Source organism: Nicotiana tabacum, chromosome 16, assembly GCF_000715075.1.
Source record: "Nicotiana tabacum cultivar K326 chromosome 16, ASM71507v2, whole genome shotgun sequence".
NCBI lineage: Eukaryota > Viridiplantae > Streptophyta > Magnoliopsida > Solanales > Solanaceae > Nicotiana > Nicotiana tabacum.
This window is the reverse complement of record NC_134095.1, coordinates 143,791,461-143,808,428: the sequence shown is the minus strand read 5'-3', so window position 1 is coordinate 143,808,428 and position 16,968 is coordinate 143,791,461. Positions and strand designations below refer to the sequence as shown.

The 16,968-nt window shown below is 37.1% G+C and overlaps 1 protein-coding gene across 1 annotated transcript; it reads left to right on the top strand.

Annotated features, from left to right (window-relative positions):
• Positions 1-3,818: 3,818 nt before the first annotated feature.
• LOC142170781 (uncharacterized) lies at positions 3,819-5,862 on the top strand. Its single transcript, XM_075233422.1, has 2 exons — positions 3,819-4,235; positions 5,092-5,862. The coding sequence occupies exons 1-2, from the start codon at positions 4,032-4,034 to the stop codon at positions 5,731-5,733; spliced, it is 846 nt and encodes a 281-aa protein (XP_075089523.1). The 5' UTR covers positions 3,819-4,031; the 3' UTR covers positions 5,734-5,862.
• The last annotated feature ends 11,106 nt before the right edge of the window (positions 5,863-16,968 follow it).

Below are 16,968 nucleotides of genomic sequence, written 5' to 3'. Positions count from 1 at the left end.
TATACCCTCTTCTTCATCTTCCCTACCATGATTTCCACTATCATTGTTCGCGAGAAAGATTTCCAGCAAGACCCAAAAAAAAGAAATTTTAAAACCTTTGTAATTACTATTCCTTTTCTGGATCGAGTCCTAAATGGGAAGAAATTATTAAATAACATCTTAATTGGATTTTCAACACTCTTGACACAAATTGGAAGAGATTACCATGTAACCTGAACTAGTCAATCAAAATCGAGTTACTAGTTCAGTTCAATAATCCAAAATTAACAAGATCCAGTTGAATTTTCAAGTTTTTTCAATAGCTCAACAATGGTAATTTCTGAATTTTTCACCCAGCCTTCGCAAAACTTGTGATAAACTTTTAAATCTAGCACAAATAAATAATTTTCAAAAAACCCAGTTGAATATGGCTGCTGCGTTACTTCGACAATGGAAGACGAGAGGGGCGAGGGGTTTAGTTGCAGGACCGGCTCTGGTGAGTTGAGTGTATGTGGTTGAGGATGTTTTTGGGTAAGGGACCCATATCCTTTTTGTATATATTTCATGGCTAAATTGATGCAATTAGGTGGAAATTGGTGTAAAATGGAAACAGTAAAAAGAGAAAAAAATGAATTTTTTCCGTAAAGCTTTGATTTTATTTTTTTGCATTCAAGCGCCTATGTTATGTGAAGAACACGCGGGTGCCACGTAGTTAAAATAGTATGTAATACACACACTTCTAAAAGGTTTAGTGTATAAAATTATTTTCATGTTGAATATGTGTGTACGATAGATTTAACTACAAGATCAGGTGTCATTCTATGTATTTTGCCATAGTTTGAAATGAATTATATTATACTATGTATTGTCTGGGCCTCTTTGGGGTATAAGAATTGAAGGTTTCACAATTGAATAAAGAGTTAAATTGATAGTCGTCCACACCTTTTTTAATCATCAGCTGTGGGGCATCGACAGCAGAACTATTTTTCCCCTATACGTCCATTCAATCCAAAATAAGTGTCACTTTATATAAGAAATCAATAAGGGCTTAATTAATTCCCCCCCCCCCCTAAAACTGGCCTTGCTCTAATAAATTATCTAGAAAGTCTAAGAACATATGAACGGTAGTTTAGTTAGATAATTTTGATGATTAATGCTATTAAATAGTGTTTTAATGGATATGTCAAAACCTTAAACTAAACCTATGGGATATTTTCTTGTGACAATATAATTTTCGTTGATTATTCTTAGGTTTCGAAGTTATAAGGTCTAGAAACTAATATGCTATAATTTGAAAATGAGCTCGTCTTGGAGGTAAGAGAAAGTAAAATATTCTTTCTCCACCATTAACAAATACTTCACGCATGACGTACACAAATTATTTCTTCAACCCACAGCCAAGAAACCTTTTTTTTTTTTTGGAAATAGGGATAGATTCATTCATAAAAGGTTCGGGGAGCATTACATCGCTGTTAATAATAGCAGGGATAATACTAAGGTTCCCAAGTACTGCTAATATGTTACATATAGAGCTTGATACTAGTCTAGTAGTTAAAACTTCATTTTTGTCATTTTGGATTGCCTTCTTTGCTCGTCCGGAGGTGAGTGCAAAATAGTATTTGTAGAGCTTAGGTGATGCTTGAAACCCCATTTACACAACAAGTGTACCACCTTGTTGCCTTCGCGGAAACTATGCATTTATTCTACTTTTATTCTGCTTACCTTGTTCCCAAGACATTGACTCATTTGTCTTCTTTGTTAAATGTTCACCGTAGGAATTGAAAACTTTTTGGTAGAGAGTGATTTCCCCTTTAATTGGCTTTATAGGAGTGGTTTCAGGCTAGTCAACAACAACAACAACAATAACAAGCCCAACTTAATCCCATACGTGGGTGAGGTATGGGAAGGATAATATGTATGCAGCCTTATTCCTATCCTATAAAAATAAAGAGACGTTTCCGATAAACCCTAAAAAATAGTACTAATACTGTTTCCAACCACACACCTTTTTTTGGAGTCCTATTACCCCCTCAACATTTTCAAAGTGGACTTGTTGCCACCTTAAATGAGGAGAAATTAAAAAATATCCAGATTTACAAGTGGTCATTCAAAACTAGCCACAGTTTCAAAAGTAATCGAAATTTAGCCATTTTTCATGTAAAGATAAATTTGAAAGAAAATACTGTTCAAAATCCAAAAAAATACTCCAGTATAATATATTGGAACTCATATACTGGAGTTCTAGTATAATATACTGGTCCAGCATAATATACTGGAGATTGGAGCACCGGTGCTCCAATATCAAGTATATTATACTGGAACTTTCCGCGTGTTGGAGTTCCAGCATAGTATGCTGGAATTCATATACAAGTGCACCGATCTCCAGTATCTTATGCTGGAACTTTCCGTGTTGCAGCAAATTAGTGGCTATTTTCAATGACTTTGCAAACACTGACTATTTTTGAATGATCAGTTGACGTGGTAATGTGTGCATTTCACTTGTTTTGAGAGAATGAGAAGCCAAAATTATTTACTAGTATTTTCTGTTCTTTTATTTTTCCAAATTTTTGTCTTTTATTTCTTTTTTTCTCCCCTCGGATAACAAAGCCACTATTGAAAGGCGTGTTGAGCTCCATTTACAGCATCATTCCTTTGAAAAATTATTTTTTAACTTTAGATAGGTACTTTTCCCTCAATTTTAATGAGTTTATTCTTATCTTTGTATTAGAAAAAAATAAATTTAAATTTAATTATGTACAAGTGTCATATTTTTATTGGATATTATACTTAATTAATTATGACAAAAACTTAATCTAAATTTTTTTATCGAAAATATAGTCTGTTTCTTAAAAATTCGGCAGCAACGACAACAAAAATATTTTCATAACCAAAATCAAAATCGGAAAATTAAAATTTTGGTCTTCATTGTTATCATAGTGTTGCTACTAGGGCTATGTATAATTTGGGAAATACCGAATTACCGTAAAACTGAAAGTTTTAGTATTTGGTATTCGATATTTGGTATTTGGTTTAAGTTTTTAAAAAAAAATTGGTATTAGGAAAGATATTTAGTATCTATAAAAATAATACCGAAATAACGATACCGTACCGAAATATATAATAAGTTACACAATACACATTATTGATTATAACATAATACTTTTCTTTGGTATGCATGTTTAGGGTGTTTCTTCTCGTGTGTTGAATTGCATTTGTTGGATTAGTCCTTGTTGTATTCTCTAACTTGAGCAATTAGCTTTAAGCAAGTAACAAGACATTTTTAATGAATATAAGTATTCCTTTATATACATTTTTTTCTCTCTATACGTTGATACTTGCTTGTTTTGGATAAAAAATTTGTCAATGGTCATATGAGCGTAGAACGTTTTTATTTTTATATTTGTGAGTACTTTAATTAAGAAAATTACAGTCTATAACTTTATGCACTAGCTAATATTGAAAACAAACAAACCGAAGTTACTATACTGAATAAACCAAATTGAAAGGAGAAAAGCAGAAACATACCGAATATAATTAGGTACGGTACTGGTAATAGCATATTAAGAAACCGAATACTAAAAATATCGGACCAAAATATCTAAATACCATACTGTACGAACCGACGAACACCCCTAATTTCTACTAATCATGAAAGAATAAATAATAAATCAAAATATGAAACATAATGAGAGGGGAAAAAAGGAATAACAAAATGTACACATGGCATGCGATTGTATTTCACCTCCCAACAAAACATGGTCATGACATTTTAAAGAAATATTTATTCCATTTTAAAATAGTTTAGATGGATAATAAAACTCCATAAAGAAAATGTGTGTTGTTGGAACTTCCATGATAGGCCAGCAATACTTATGCCTTTCCCTAATCCTCTAAGGAATACATTGAATATGGGAAAGTTCCACCCATCTAATTAATCTCCGCATGAAGTAGTATTGGTCAAACCTATACTACTTCACCAGTCAAATGCAAAAAGCAACACGGAACACCATGTATCTTTTTCCTACAAGTGCTTTATCTCTATAAACGAAGCAATGGTTTCAGATCTTCATTATAAGAGAGAGACAAAAAAGAGGAGACTAAATAGAATGGCAAAATTGTTTATTAAGCAGGCACAACAGTACTCAAAGGGCAGGCCAAGTTACCCGGAAGAATTGTTCAATTTCATAGCTTCAAAAACCCCTTGTCATGACCTTGTTTGGGATGTTGGCACTGGTAGTGGCCAGGCTGCTCAATCTGTAAGTCTCTCTAATTCCTTTCATGTCTTCATCCCCACACCCACCCTCGTGTAAATCTGCTAAAATTCCTTGCAGTCGGAATTTCGTTAAAGATATTTTAGATTTAATATATATGAACATAGAAAGTAATAGCATATGACCTATATAATATTATAATATAATAACAACAACAAACCCAGTATAATCCCACGGCTAAAATTTGGTGAGGATAGATAATATGCGGACCTTACCTCTACACTGTATTTAGGAAGGTTGTTTCTAATAGACAGTCACGAGAAGCCTATATAATAGTATAATCTGAATATAATTTTTGGGCGAAGGTTATTCAACTAGACACCCTTCCATGGTTGTCGCTCTGCCGCTGTAATATATAGTCGCATAGAAAAAGGTAGAGACCTCTTTTTCTTAGAGAATGACACAATGGTTTTTCTCTTTTTCTAAATAGGCTAAGGGTGCCACCCTTCCATGGTTGTAGCTCCGGTCCTGTCTATTTAGAGAATTGCCTAAACTGATAATTAGTTGCATAACAAAGAGTAGAGACCTCTGTTTCTTAGAGAATGGCACAATGTCTTTGTTTATCTTTTTCCAAATAGGCCTTGTGGGAAAACAAGAAATCTAGCATTTTTAACTTTTCACTGAAACAAGATTGTTAGAGTTCTTTATTATGAGTACCTAATCTTTAGCAGCCATTTTACATTTCTAGACAGTTACAGGCACATAATACTACAATAAGAAGCATATATTTCCCCTGTTAAATTATGATATCCTAAAGAAAGAGTTCAAAAATAAGCATCCTTTAGTGTTCCAGCATAACTACTTGTTGTCCTAAATGCTCTTAAATTGTTGTTTCTTTCAGTTAGCTAAGCTCTACAAGAATGTAATAGCCACAGACACAAGTCCAAAGCAGCTTGAATTTGCAGTAAAGGTCCCTAATGTTCAATATATATGTACCTCTCCTAAGATGTCAATGGCCAAAATCGAAACCAAAATAGGAACAGAGTCAAGTGTAGATTTAGTAACAATTGCTCAAGCAATGCATTGGTTTGATCTTCCAACTTTTTATCAACAAGTGAAATGGTTACTCAAGAAACCAAATGGAGTAATAGCAGCCTGGTGTTACACTGTGCCAGAAGTAAACAATTCAGTGGATCCAATTTTTGAGAAATTTTACACAGTTGATGCTGGACCATATTGGGAATCTCCGAGAAAATTAGTGGATGAAAAGTATAAAACTATTGACTTCCCATTTGAGCCTGTAAGTGGTTGTGATCACAATGGACCATTTGAGTTCAAGATTGAGAAAGTGATGGACTTGAATTCTTATTTCACATACTTGAAGTCATGGTCAGCTTATCAAACTGCAAAAGAAAAGGGTGTTGAGCTCTTGACTGATGATGTTGTTGAAAAATTCACAAGTGTTTGGAATGAAGATGCAGAGAGTCAGAAAACTGTGTCTTTCCCAATTTACTTGAGGATTGGCAAAGTTGGAAATTTGTAATGAAAGTGAAATCAGTATTATTAGTTTCCCAATTTGTTGATTAGGGAATTTAGAATCTGCAGTTGATCATCAATTTTGTACTTTCTGCTGGTTGTTTTCTAATAAAGTGTTTTAGTACAAATTAAAACATCTACATGTATTGCACAACTAATGTATAATAATTGATGTTACTGGATGGAGTTATCTTAGCTCAAGAGATGGATGATACTGTTTCATCAAGATTGCTACTCCTACAAACTGTTCTATACTATCTTAGCTCAAGAGATGGATGATAAAGTTACGGCCGGCGAGCGGTGGTCAGTTGGACATCCTTTACGAGAAAATTATACTTTGTCTTTAGGATCTATATACTGTAACGGAGACTGCGAAGTGAGAATATGCAATGATGAATGCGACTGAGTAGATGACAACAATTAACCAAACCACTCAACAACAAAGATCGACCACTGTGGGTCCCAATAGTACCAGCTTACAGCCTAAACATGTTTTCTAGAATAAATTACAACTCAAGTGCTCTATCATATTGAGTACATTAATAATGTCCGGATAAGATAGCTACATAGTTCCATAAAATCGACTAGATCACAATACTACGGTGCAATCCCACACACCCGTCACCTAGCATGTGCGTCACCTCAACACCAATCACATAACACATAAATCGAGATTTCATACCCTCACAACCAAGTTTAGAAGTGTTACCTCAAACTGTGCAAACCTCTACTCCAACAAGACCTTGCCTCGCAAAACAGCCTCCGAATGCCCCGAATCTTGCCACAAAAAATTCAATACAATCAACACGAGCTAAAAGAATCAATTCCAAAAGAAAATACTAAGTTCTTAATCAAAAATCAAAAAGTCAACTCAAAAGTCAACCCTTGGGCCCACGTCTCGGAATCCAATAAAAGTAGCAAAATTCGGAAGCCCATTCGACCACGAGTCCAACCATACCAAATTTACCAAATTTTGATACAAAAACACGACTCAAATCCACAAATTAAACTCTCCAAATCCCTAGCCTCAAACTCCCAAATTCCACCACAAAAACCCAAAACTAGGTGTGAAATTCAATGGGGAAACAAGATTATTGAATAAAAATGATCACGAGTGACTTACCTCAAGAAACCTGTTGCGACCAAATACACTCACGCAAGTATACGTGATCGTCAAGTAATAGAATAGTGCGTAGAGTATCGTTCCCTCGAATACTTATGATTAACTTTTAACTGATTCAAACTCAAACAACTTATCGAATCAAGAGATTTCACACAAAATATATAAGTGACTAATTTACTACCTAAAACTATCAAGTAGTGAAATAAATCAAAATCAACCACAACACTTAAGCAATTTCGGATAACAATTAGTAGGAGAGGATATTCCAGGGTCACAGATTAGCTAACAATCATGTTGCGTTCTTCGCTTAAAATTACTAATTGATTTATCTGGAATATTGATTGACAGAGTTGATATTACTCATCGGAATTTGTCGAGTTCTTACTCGCCTATTCAAGCTAACTTAATGCCTATATGTCTATGGAATTAAGATTAATAAGAATGCATTTACACTTCCTATATTTCAACCAAGCAAGACAATTAGGTATATTTCTATCCTAATTGCGAATCCGTTCCCTGATGCCCGGGTTCAAGGACCTGCTCTATTTAATTCTATATGCAATCTAGAATTCCTACTTTCGATTTCAACTCTAGATTCGTAGATAGTATTTCACTCTTAGCTACTCAACAAAATAATTAAAAATATAATTAAATAAATAATCCAATATGATAAAATCAAATTCGTCAATGTAAACTTCAAACATCAACATTCATGTGGTACCCATGACCTTAGAACAATAGGGTTCTTAGCCACTCATGTTCATACAATCATCAAAAATAATATTTTTAAAAAATAAAATTAATGAATACTAGAAGAAACATGGAAGAATTGATCAAATCAGTGCTCCCGAGTATTTCGTACTTTTGTTTCTCTCTCAAAGTCATGTCCTCCCCCTCAAAATAGGTTTAGGTTGGCTTTTATATGAGTTGGGGGTGTCTTAGCGAAATAACCGATTCTTAGTCGAATTAGGACGTGTTTGCACGTTGAGCATCTAGGGCAGCGTGGGGCGCTGTCCCTAGCGCTCAACTTCTCACGCGTTTTGTAAAGTGCACCATAGGCAGCGCCCCACGCTTTCTGTGGCTATCAAATTTACACTTTTGCCTTTTCTTCCCATTTTTCGCTTCAATTCGCGCACTTTCGTCCCAAATTGCATCCGAATGATTACTACATATAGAAATACCACAAATTAGCACAAAACATTATATTATGCATCTCAAATCTATGAGACATGAGCACAATGTGAGGCAATATACATCAAAATACGCATGCATTAAGCCAAATATCAAAACCCTTCGAAATCCTCTCAAAAATCGCCATGGACCGATTTTGCAAAGTCCAAAATGAGAAAAATCACGAAGCCCTCGAATTTAACATTCTGCGCAGTGCTTTCACTTCTGTGGATCATTTAACCGCACATGCGGTTCCTCTTCTGCGGTAATTCCTCCGCTTCTACAGACCTGCCTCACCAAGACCCCTTTTGCTTTTGCAATGCTTCCTCCGCATCTATGAACTCACAGGTGCGGAATTTCCCTTCGCACTAGCGCAACTCCCACAGTTGGCCAATCTCCGCTTCTGCTCCCAATGCGCCGCAGCAGGTGCGAAAAATAACCTCGCACATGCGACTACCACTACCCACTTCCTTCCTGGCTGCTTTTGCGATCCCCTGCTCGCTTCGATGAGCTCACACCTGCAATTAAAACTCCGCAGGTGCGATCGCACAGGACCTTGTGCACTTCAGCAGTTTTTAAATTCTGATATTTGATTCGTTAACCATCCGAACTCCACCCGAGGCCCCCGGAACCTCAACCAAACACACCAACAAGTCCTAAAATATGATACGAACTTAGTGGAGCCCTCAAATCACATCAAACAACATAAAAAATATGAATTGCATCCCAATTCAAGCCTAATGAAAACTAAGGAATTCCAACTTCTACAATGGATACCGAAACCTATCAAATCAAGTCTAATTGACCTCAAATTTTGCACACATGTCATAAATGACTCAACGGACCTACTCCAACTCCAAGAACCATAATCCGAGCCTGGTAACGACAAAGTCAACTCTCGGTCAAACTTCTAAATTTCCAACTTTCGCCATTTCAAGCCTAAATCAATTACGGACCTCCAAACCATCCGGACACACTCCTAAGTCCAAATCCACCCAACGGGGCAATCGAAACCATCAAAACTCTATTCCAAAGTCATTTACATACAAGTCAACATCTGGTCAACCTTTTCAACTTGATCTTCCAACCTTGAAACTAAGTGTCTCATCGTATTCCGAAACATCCTAGGAACCGAATCAACTACCCCCGATAAGTCAGATAACAAAAATTAAGCATAAAATGAGTAGTGAATGGGGGAACGGGGCTACAACACTCAAAACAACTAGTCGGATCGTTACATCCTCCCTCCATTAAACAAACATTCATCCTCAAACGGGTCTAGAAACGCACCTGGAGTCTCAAATAGGCATGGATATCTGCTCCGTATCTTTCGCTCGGTCTCCCAAATAGCCTCCTCAACTGGCTGACCTATCCACTAGACTTTCACTGAAGCTATGTCTTTTGACCTTAACTTTCGAACCTGTCGATCGAAAATGGCTATTGACTACACATCATAAGTCAAATCACCATCCAATTGAACCGTGCTAAAAACAAAAACATGAGACGGATCGCCGACATACTTTTAGAGCATAGAAACATGAAATCCCAGATGAACATTTGACAGACTAGGCGACAAGGCAAACTTGTAAGCCACCTCCCCAATCCTCTAAAACACCTCAAATGGCCCAATATACACCAGCACACTAGAGATGTAAACTTCGTTCCCCGATATAAAATGATGGGCACAACACATCGTGAAGGCGAACAATCTCGCTAATGTAGATCTCAGCGAACCGCTCTGAAGAATAAGTAGTCCCCACTGAAATGAAGTGCGAGGACTTGGTCAACCGATCCACAATCACCCAAATAGCATCAAACTTCCTCGAAGTCCGTGGGATCCTAACTATAAAATCCATGGTGATACGCTCCCATTTCCACTCCGGAATATCAATCCTCTGAAGCAATCCGCCCGGTCTTTGATGCTCATACTTCACTTGCTGATAATTTAGGCACCAAGCTACAAACCCCACTATATGATTCTTCATCCTCCTCCACCAATATTGCTGCCTCAACTCCTCGTACATCTTTGCGACACCCGAATGAATGAAATACCGCAAACTGTGGGCCTCCTCAAGAATCAACTCACGTAGCCCATCTATATTAGACACACAAATCCGATCCTACATCCTCAACACCGGATCATCCCAAATAGTAACATTCTGGGAATCACCATACTGAACCATGTCTTTAAGGACAAGCAAATGTGGATCATCATACTGGCGCTCTCTGATGCGATCATATAAGGAAGACTGAGAAACCACACAAGCTAGAACCCAACTTGGCTCCGAAATATCTAATCTCACGAGCTGGTTGGCCAAGGCTTGAACATCAATTGCAAGCGGTCTCTCACGAAAAGGAATAAATGCAAGGCTACCCATCCTCACCGCCTTACTACTCAAGGCACCGGCTACCACATTGACCTTCCCGGGATGATACAGAATGGTAAAATCATAGTCCCTTAGGAGCTCCAACAATCTCCACTGCCTCAAATTTAGATCCTTTTGTTCGAACAAGTGTTGGAGACTCCGATGATCTGTAAATAACTCACAATACATACCATAGAGATAATGCCTCCAAATCTTCAATGCATGAACGATGGCTGCCAACTCCAAATCATGAATAGGGTAGTACTTCTCTGTCACGACCCAACCGATGGGCCATGACGGGTGCCCGAGTCCTGCTTGTCAAACACCCCTAAGCATGCGTCTAAGATATAAACCTGAATAATATCTACTAAATTACGAGAATAACATACATGAAGGAAACCTACCCAAAAGGCATATGTACATATACATGTGGAATACATGGGGCGAGCCGACAAGGCTGCTATAGGCAACTACATATCCAAAACTGGAAGCCGGCAAGGCCACAAACTATCCAACTATACATACTATCTACAGACCTCTAATAGAAATACAACTGTACAAAGACGGGACTGAGCCACGTCATACCTATATATATATATATATACAACCATATCGTACCAAAATCAAAAGCAGCTCTAGATCAAGTGGAGCACACCAACTCTCGCTGATCAAGGATCCTAAGAAGGGGGGTCGTCGACTTGCCTACCTGCGGGCTTGAAACAAAGGTCCCCGGAAATAGGGCCTCAGTACGAATAATGTACTGAGTATGTAAGACATAAAAATTAGTACATAAGAGATATAGATGAAACATGGAATAAAGAAATCCATCTGTAAGTCTGAATAACTTAGTAAATTCTGAAACATGTACAACGTCATGCACGTGCATATAAATGTCGTGTCATGCATAGGTATAGGTGTACATAACATTGTCAAGCCTTTGAGGGTATCCTATCATATTGTCTTGGCCACTATGGGCAACATCATCAACATATACCAACTGATCAGGTAGTGATGCGTATATAATGCCGTAAACTTATCCCATATCCCATATACATACACATACATATAAATATGCGTTATAAGCCATCTGGTCATGAGTCAATGTACATGTATAAATGAATGAAATGTATGAAAATATGTTAATAATCTCAACATTCCCTTCGGATAAACTTTATCAATTGCGTATTATTCTAAGACCCACGAACAGAAGATATAATATATGTTATATGGGGAATCAAGAACATAGACACCCCTAGTATTTCTATGAATAGAGTCGTTTATGAAAACTACGCATTTTCTCGTTTCTTTTTGTATCATTTGGATCATGCCAAAAAGAAAGAAGGAGTAGCCTTAACATACCCGGAGTAGGGAAAAACCCGTATAATATTCTTAGAAAAGGTTGCACCGTACTCCTTTAGAACCGCAAAATTTTTACGTTGTTAAGATTCTAATAGTTCTCGTTGGATTTTGGTTGAAAGACGTTTGTTAAAAGCTTTGTGAAAATAGCTAACGTTCTGGTTGTGTCTTTGTAGGAACTTAAATTGTAAGAATTGCTAACAGAACGTTATAAAGTGTTGAATTCAATATATGAACGTTCTGATATGAAGTCTCTTTATTTAAAGTGTACTTAGCACATTACTTTACAAGTTTTGTATTCAAATTATGAAGTGTCTCTTAATTAGTATTTTAGGTTGCCACCTAATGAAAATTGGCTAAGAGTAATAGCTTTATAATGTAGCTAGTTGCCACGTTTTGCCCCGGGTAGTCTTATCTCTTAATTTATTAATTAATTAGGTAATGTCCCGTTACCCGATAATTAACCAATTACCCGTATAATTAAGAATTATTTTAAATTACTTAAAATACTATTTATTTTAATATACTTTATACATCATACTATCACAATCATATGGTACCTTGTATGGTATTAGTCCGTAAATATCGGATATTATAGCTCGAACTGTATTTTATTCCAAATCGACAACCTTCAATGAAACTCATTTTCTTTAATTCGTGTATCATTTACCCTTCATGGCACTTACTTATCGCTTGTTATAAATAGCATAAATACGTTAACCTCAAGATAATCTCATCCTCGAGTCTATGTCAATTAATTGAAGACGAAACTTTAACGTACGAAAACGCGAGATGTAACATTCTTCCTCCCTTAGAAATATTCGTCCTCGAATGTTTAACTCCCCAGGATCTATATAAATTTGGCAGTGTCGCCTTTGTAACAACACTACTACCAACTTTTCCTGTAGAAACTCAATAATTCAACTCCACGTAGGACCATAATCATTAATAACGAAAATGGCCTCACATAACCAATGATAATAACTAACACAAGAATCCATACACGTACCTTAAGGTTATGACGTCTCAGTCGGACCCTTCTCTGGAGGAGGAAATATGTAAGGATATCTAGACTTCATGTCTTCCTCGCCCTCCTAAGTCATTTCTTCCACATTGTTGTTTCTCCAAAGTACTTTCATTGAAGCTATATTTTTAGTTCTCAATCTCCGAACCTGTCTGTCTAGTATAGCAATGGGAGTTTCTTCATATGATAGCTTCTCTGTGACCTGAACGTCATCAACTGACACGATTCTAGAAGGATCTCCGATACATTTACGGAGCATAGACACATGAAAGACTGGATGTACGGATTCCATGTCCGAAGGCAAGTCCAACTCATATGCTACCTAACCTACCTTGCGTATGACCCTATATGGTCCAATGTACCGAGGGCTAAGTTTTCCCTTCCTACGAACCTCATGACACCTTTCATCGGTGATATCTTTAGGAATACCCAGTCGTCAACATGAAACTCCAAGTCTCGCCGTCAATTATCCGCATAAGACTTCTAATGGCTTTGAGCTACTAATAGCTTTTCCTGTATGAGCTTAATTTTTTCGATTGCCTGTTGTACAAATTCTGGTCTTACTAACGTAGTATCCCAATGGATTGTGTCTATATGCGACCTACACTTTCGTCTGTAAAGAGCTTCGTATGGAGCCATTTGAATACTTGAATGGTAGCTATTATTATATGCGAACTCAATAAGCAACAGATGATCATCCCAGCTACCTTTGAAGTCTATCACACAAGATCGTAACATATCCTCAAGTGTTTGAATAGTACGCTCAGCCCGTCCGTCTGTCTAGGGATGAAATGCTGTACTAAGACTTACTTGAGTCCCCAATCCCCTTTGAAGGACCTCTAGAAGTTATCTATAAATTGAGCTCCTCTATCCGAGATAATAGATATAGAGACACCATGCAGTCGTACAATCTCTTTAATATAAAGCCTTGCATAATCCTCTGTGGAATATGTTATCCTAACGGGCAGAAAATGTGTTGACTTTGTAAGCCTATCAACAATCACACATATCAAATCGAACTTATGCTGGGTACGTGGTAAGCCTACGATGAAATCCATATTGATTACTTCCCATTTCCTAGTCAGAATCCCCATAGCCTGCAATAATCCACCGAGTTTTTGATGCTCAATCTTAACCTACTGATAGTTAGGACACTGAGCATCAAACTCCGCTATATCCTTTTTCATTCCGTCCCACCAATATACTTCTCTGATATCATGATACATCTTTGTCGCTCCTAGATGGATAGAATAACGAGAATAGTAAGTTTCTCCCATAACCTGCCGACGCAGCCCTGCAACATTAGGGACACATAATCATACTCGATATTTGAGGACCCTATTTTTTGTAATTTCAAATGGTGTCTTCTCCATCTGAGGGGTGGTATCCATATAACCAACTAACACGTGATCCTCGTATTGGCGTTCATTTACTTCAGTTACTAAAGAGGATGTTGCTGTATCCTGAATAGTAAGTCCAATATCATCTGAGTCCAGTAACCGAACTCCAAGACTAGATAACTGATGAATCTCATGGGCTATTCCCCTCTTTTCTAGCTGTAAATATGACAGGCTACCCATAGATCTATGGCTGAGGGCGTTGGCTACTACATTTACCTTCCCCGGATGGTATAAAATATCAACGTCATAGTCTTTCAGTAGCTCCAACCATCTCCTTTGGCGTAAATTCAATTCCTTTTGCTTGAAGATATACTGAAGGCTCTTATGATCCGTATAGATATCAATATGAACGCCATACAAGTAGTGCCTCCACATCTTTAGTGCATGAATCACCGCGGCTAACTCTAAATCGTGGTCGGATAGTTCTTCTCGTGCTTTCTTAGTTGTCTAGAAGCATAAGCTACAACCTAACCATACTGCATCAGCACACAACCCAATCCAACGCCTGAAGCCTCACAATAGATAACGTAACCATTGGCCCCTTCTGTGAGCATTAGAACCAGTGCTGAAGTTAATCTGTCTTTTAATGCCTGGAAACTTTATTTGCAAGCATCAGTGCATTGAAACTTTGCTCCCTCCTGAGTCAATTTTGTCAAAGGTGCTGAAAGGGAAGAAAATCCCTCTACAAATCTCCTATAATTGCTTGTCAAACCGAGAAAGCTATGAACCTCCGTCGGTGTTGTGGGTCTAGGCCAAGTCTTTACTGCCTCAATCTTTTTTATATCCACCCGGATGCCTTCACCTAAAATAATATGCCCAAGGAAAGCTACAGAGTTCATCCAGAACTCACATTTAGAGAATTTTGCATACAACTTCCCTTTTTGTAGAACTCTGAGCATAGTACATAAATGATCTGCATGGTCAGCCTCTGAACGAGAATACACCAATATATCGTCGATAAATTGTCACAACCCAAACCATGTGCTGCGATGGGTGCCCGAGTCCTACCTATCAAACACCCTAAGCATGCGTCTAAGATATAAATCTGAATAATATCTGCTGAATTACGAGAATAATGTACATGAAGGAAATCTGCCCAAAAAGGGATACATACATATACATGCAACATACGTAGGGCGAGCCAACAAGGCTGCCATAGACAAGTATACATCGCAAAACTTGAAGCCGGCAAGGCCATATACTATCCAACTAGACATACTATCTACACACTTCTAATAGAAACATAACTGTAGAAAGACGGGACTGAGCCACGTCATACCCATATATATACAAACGTATCGTACCAAAATCAAAAGCAGCTTAGGATCAAGTGGAGCATGCCAACTCTCACTAATCAGGGATCCTAAGAAGGGGGACCGTCAGCTTGCCTACCTGCACTTGCGGGTATGAAACGCAGGCCCCATGAAATAGGGCATCAGTACAAACAATGTAATGAGTATGTAAGGCATGAAAATTAGTACGTAAAAGACATAGATGAAACATGGAATAAAGAAACATATCTTTAAATCTGAATAACTTTGTAAATTCTGAAACATTTATAATACCAGGCACATGCGTATAAATTTTGTGCCATGCATAGGTATGAGTGTACATAATATCATCAAGCCACTGAGGGCATCCCATCATATTGTCTTGGCCACTGTGGGCAACATCATCAACATATACCAACTGATCAGGTGGTGGTGCGTATATAACACCATAACCTTTTACCATATCCCATATACATATATTTACATATATACGCGTGTATAACGCCATCTGGTCATGGGTCAATGCACATGTATAAATGAGTGAAATGCATGAAAAATACGTAATAATCTCAATATTCCTTCCGGATAACCTTTTTCAACTGCGTATTATTCTAAGACCCATGAACAAAAGATAATAATAATTCTCATACGGAATCAAGAATATAGACACCCCTAGTATTTCTATGAATAGAGTAATTTATGGAAACTATACATTTGCTCGTTTCTTCTGTATAATTTGGACCATGCCAAAAGAAAGAAGGGGTGACCTTAACATACCTGGAATAGGGAAAACTCCGTATAATATTCCGTTGGAAAGCCTTCATTGATTGAACTTAAAACTCAAAAAAATCGCATTAAGATTCTACTTTTTGAAATCCTTGGACGAAACTTTGCCTTTGATTCTTCAAAATTTTAGAACGAAATTGTTCTGACTTTATGAAGCTTTTTTGGAATGAAAATTAGCTTCTGCTTCTAACGTTTCCTTTGTACTATGAAAATTATCTTCTGATCTCTAATGTATTTGAATTAGGAAATGCTAAATGTCTCTTGCTTTTCTGGATTTAGGGACATTAGTCTCCTTGTCCAAATGAATGGAACAAAACATATGAATGGAACAAATAGATCTTTGCTTATTAAATTTCAATTAAGCTTAGGTAGCTACCTACTCCAACGTGACCATGAGTCATTGTTTGGAAAGTGGTTGGCTGCCACGTTTCTTTTGAGATAATTAATAATTTTTATCCATTTATAATTAGTTAATTGGGTAATGTTCCGTTATCCGGTAATTAACTAATTACCCGTATAATTTAAAAATTACCACAAATTACTTAAAATTCTACTTATTTTTGTATATACTTTATACATTATACTATCGTGGTCATATGGTACCTTGCATGGTACTAGTTCATAATTATCGGGTATTATCGTTCGACCTGTATTTTATCCCAAATTGGCCACTTTCAACGAAACTCGTTTTCTTTAATTCGTGTATCATTTATCCTTCATGACACTTATTTAACACTTATTATAAA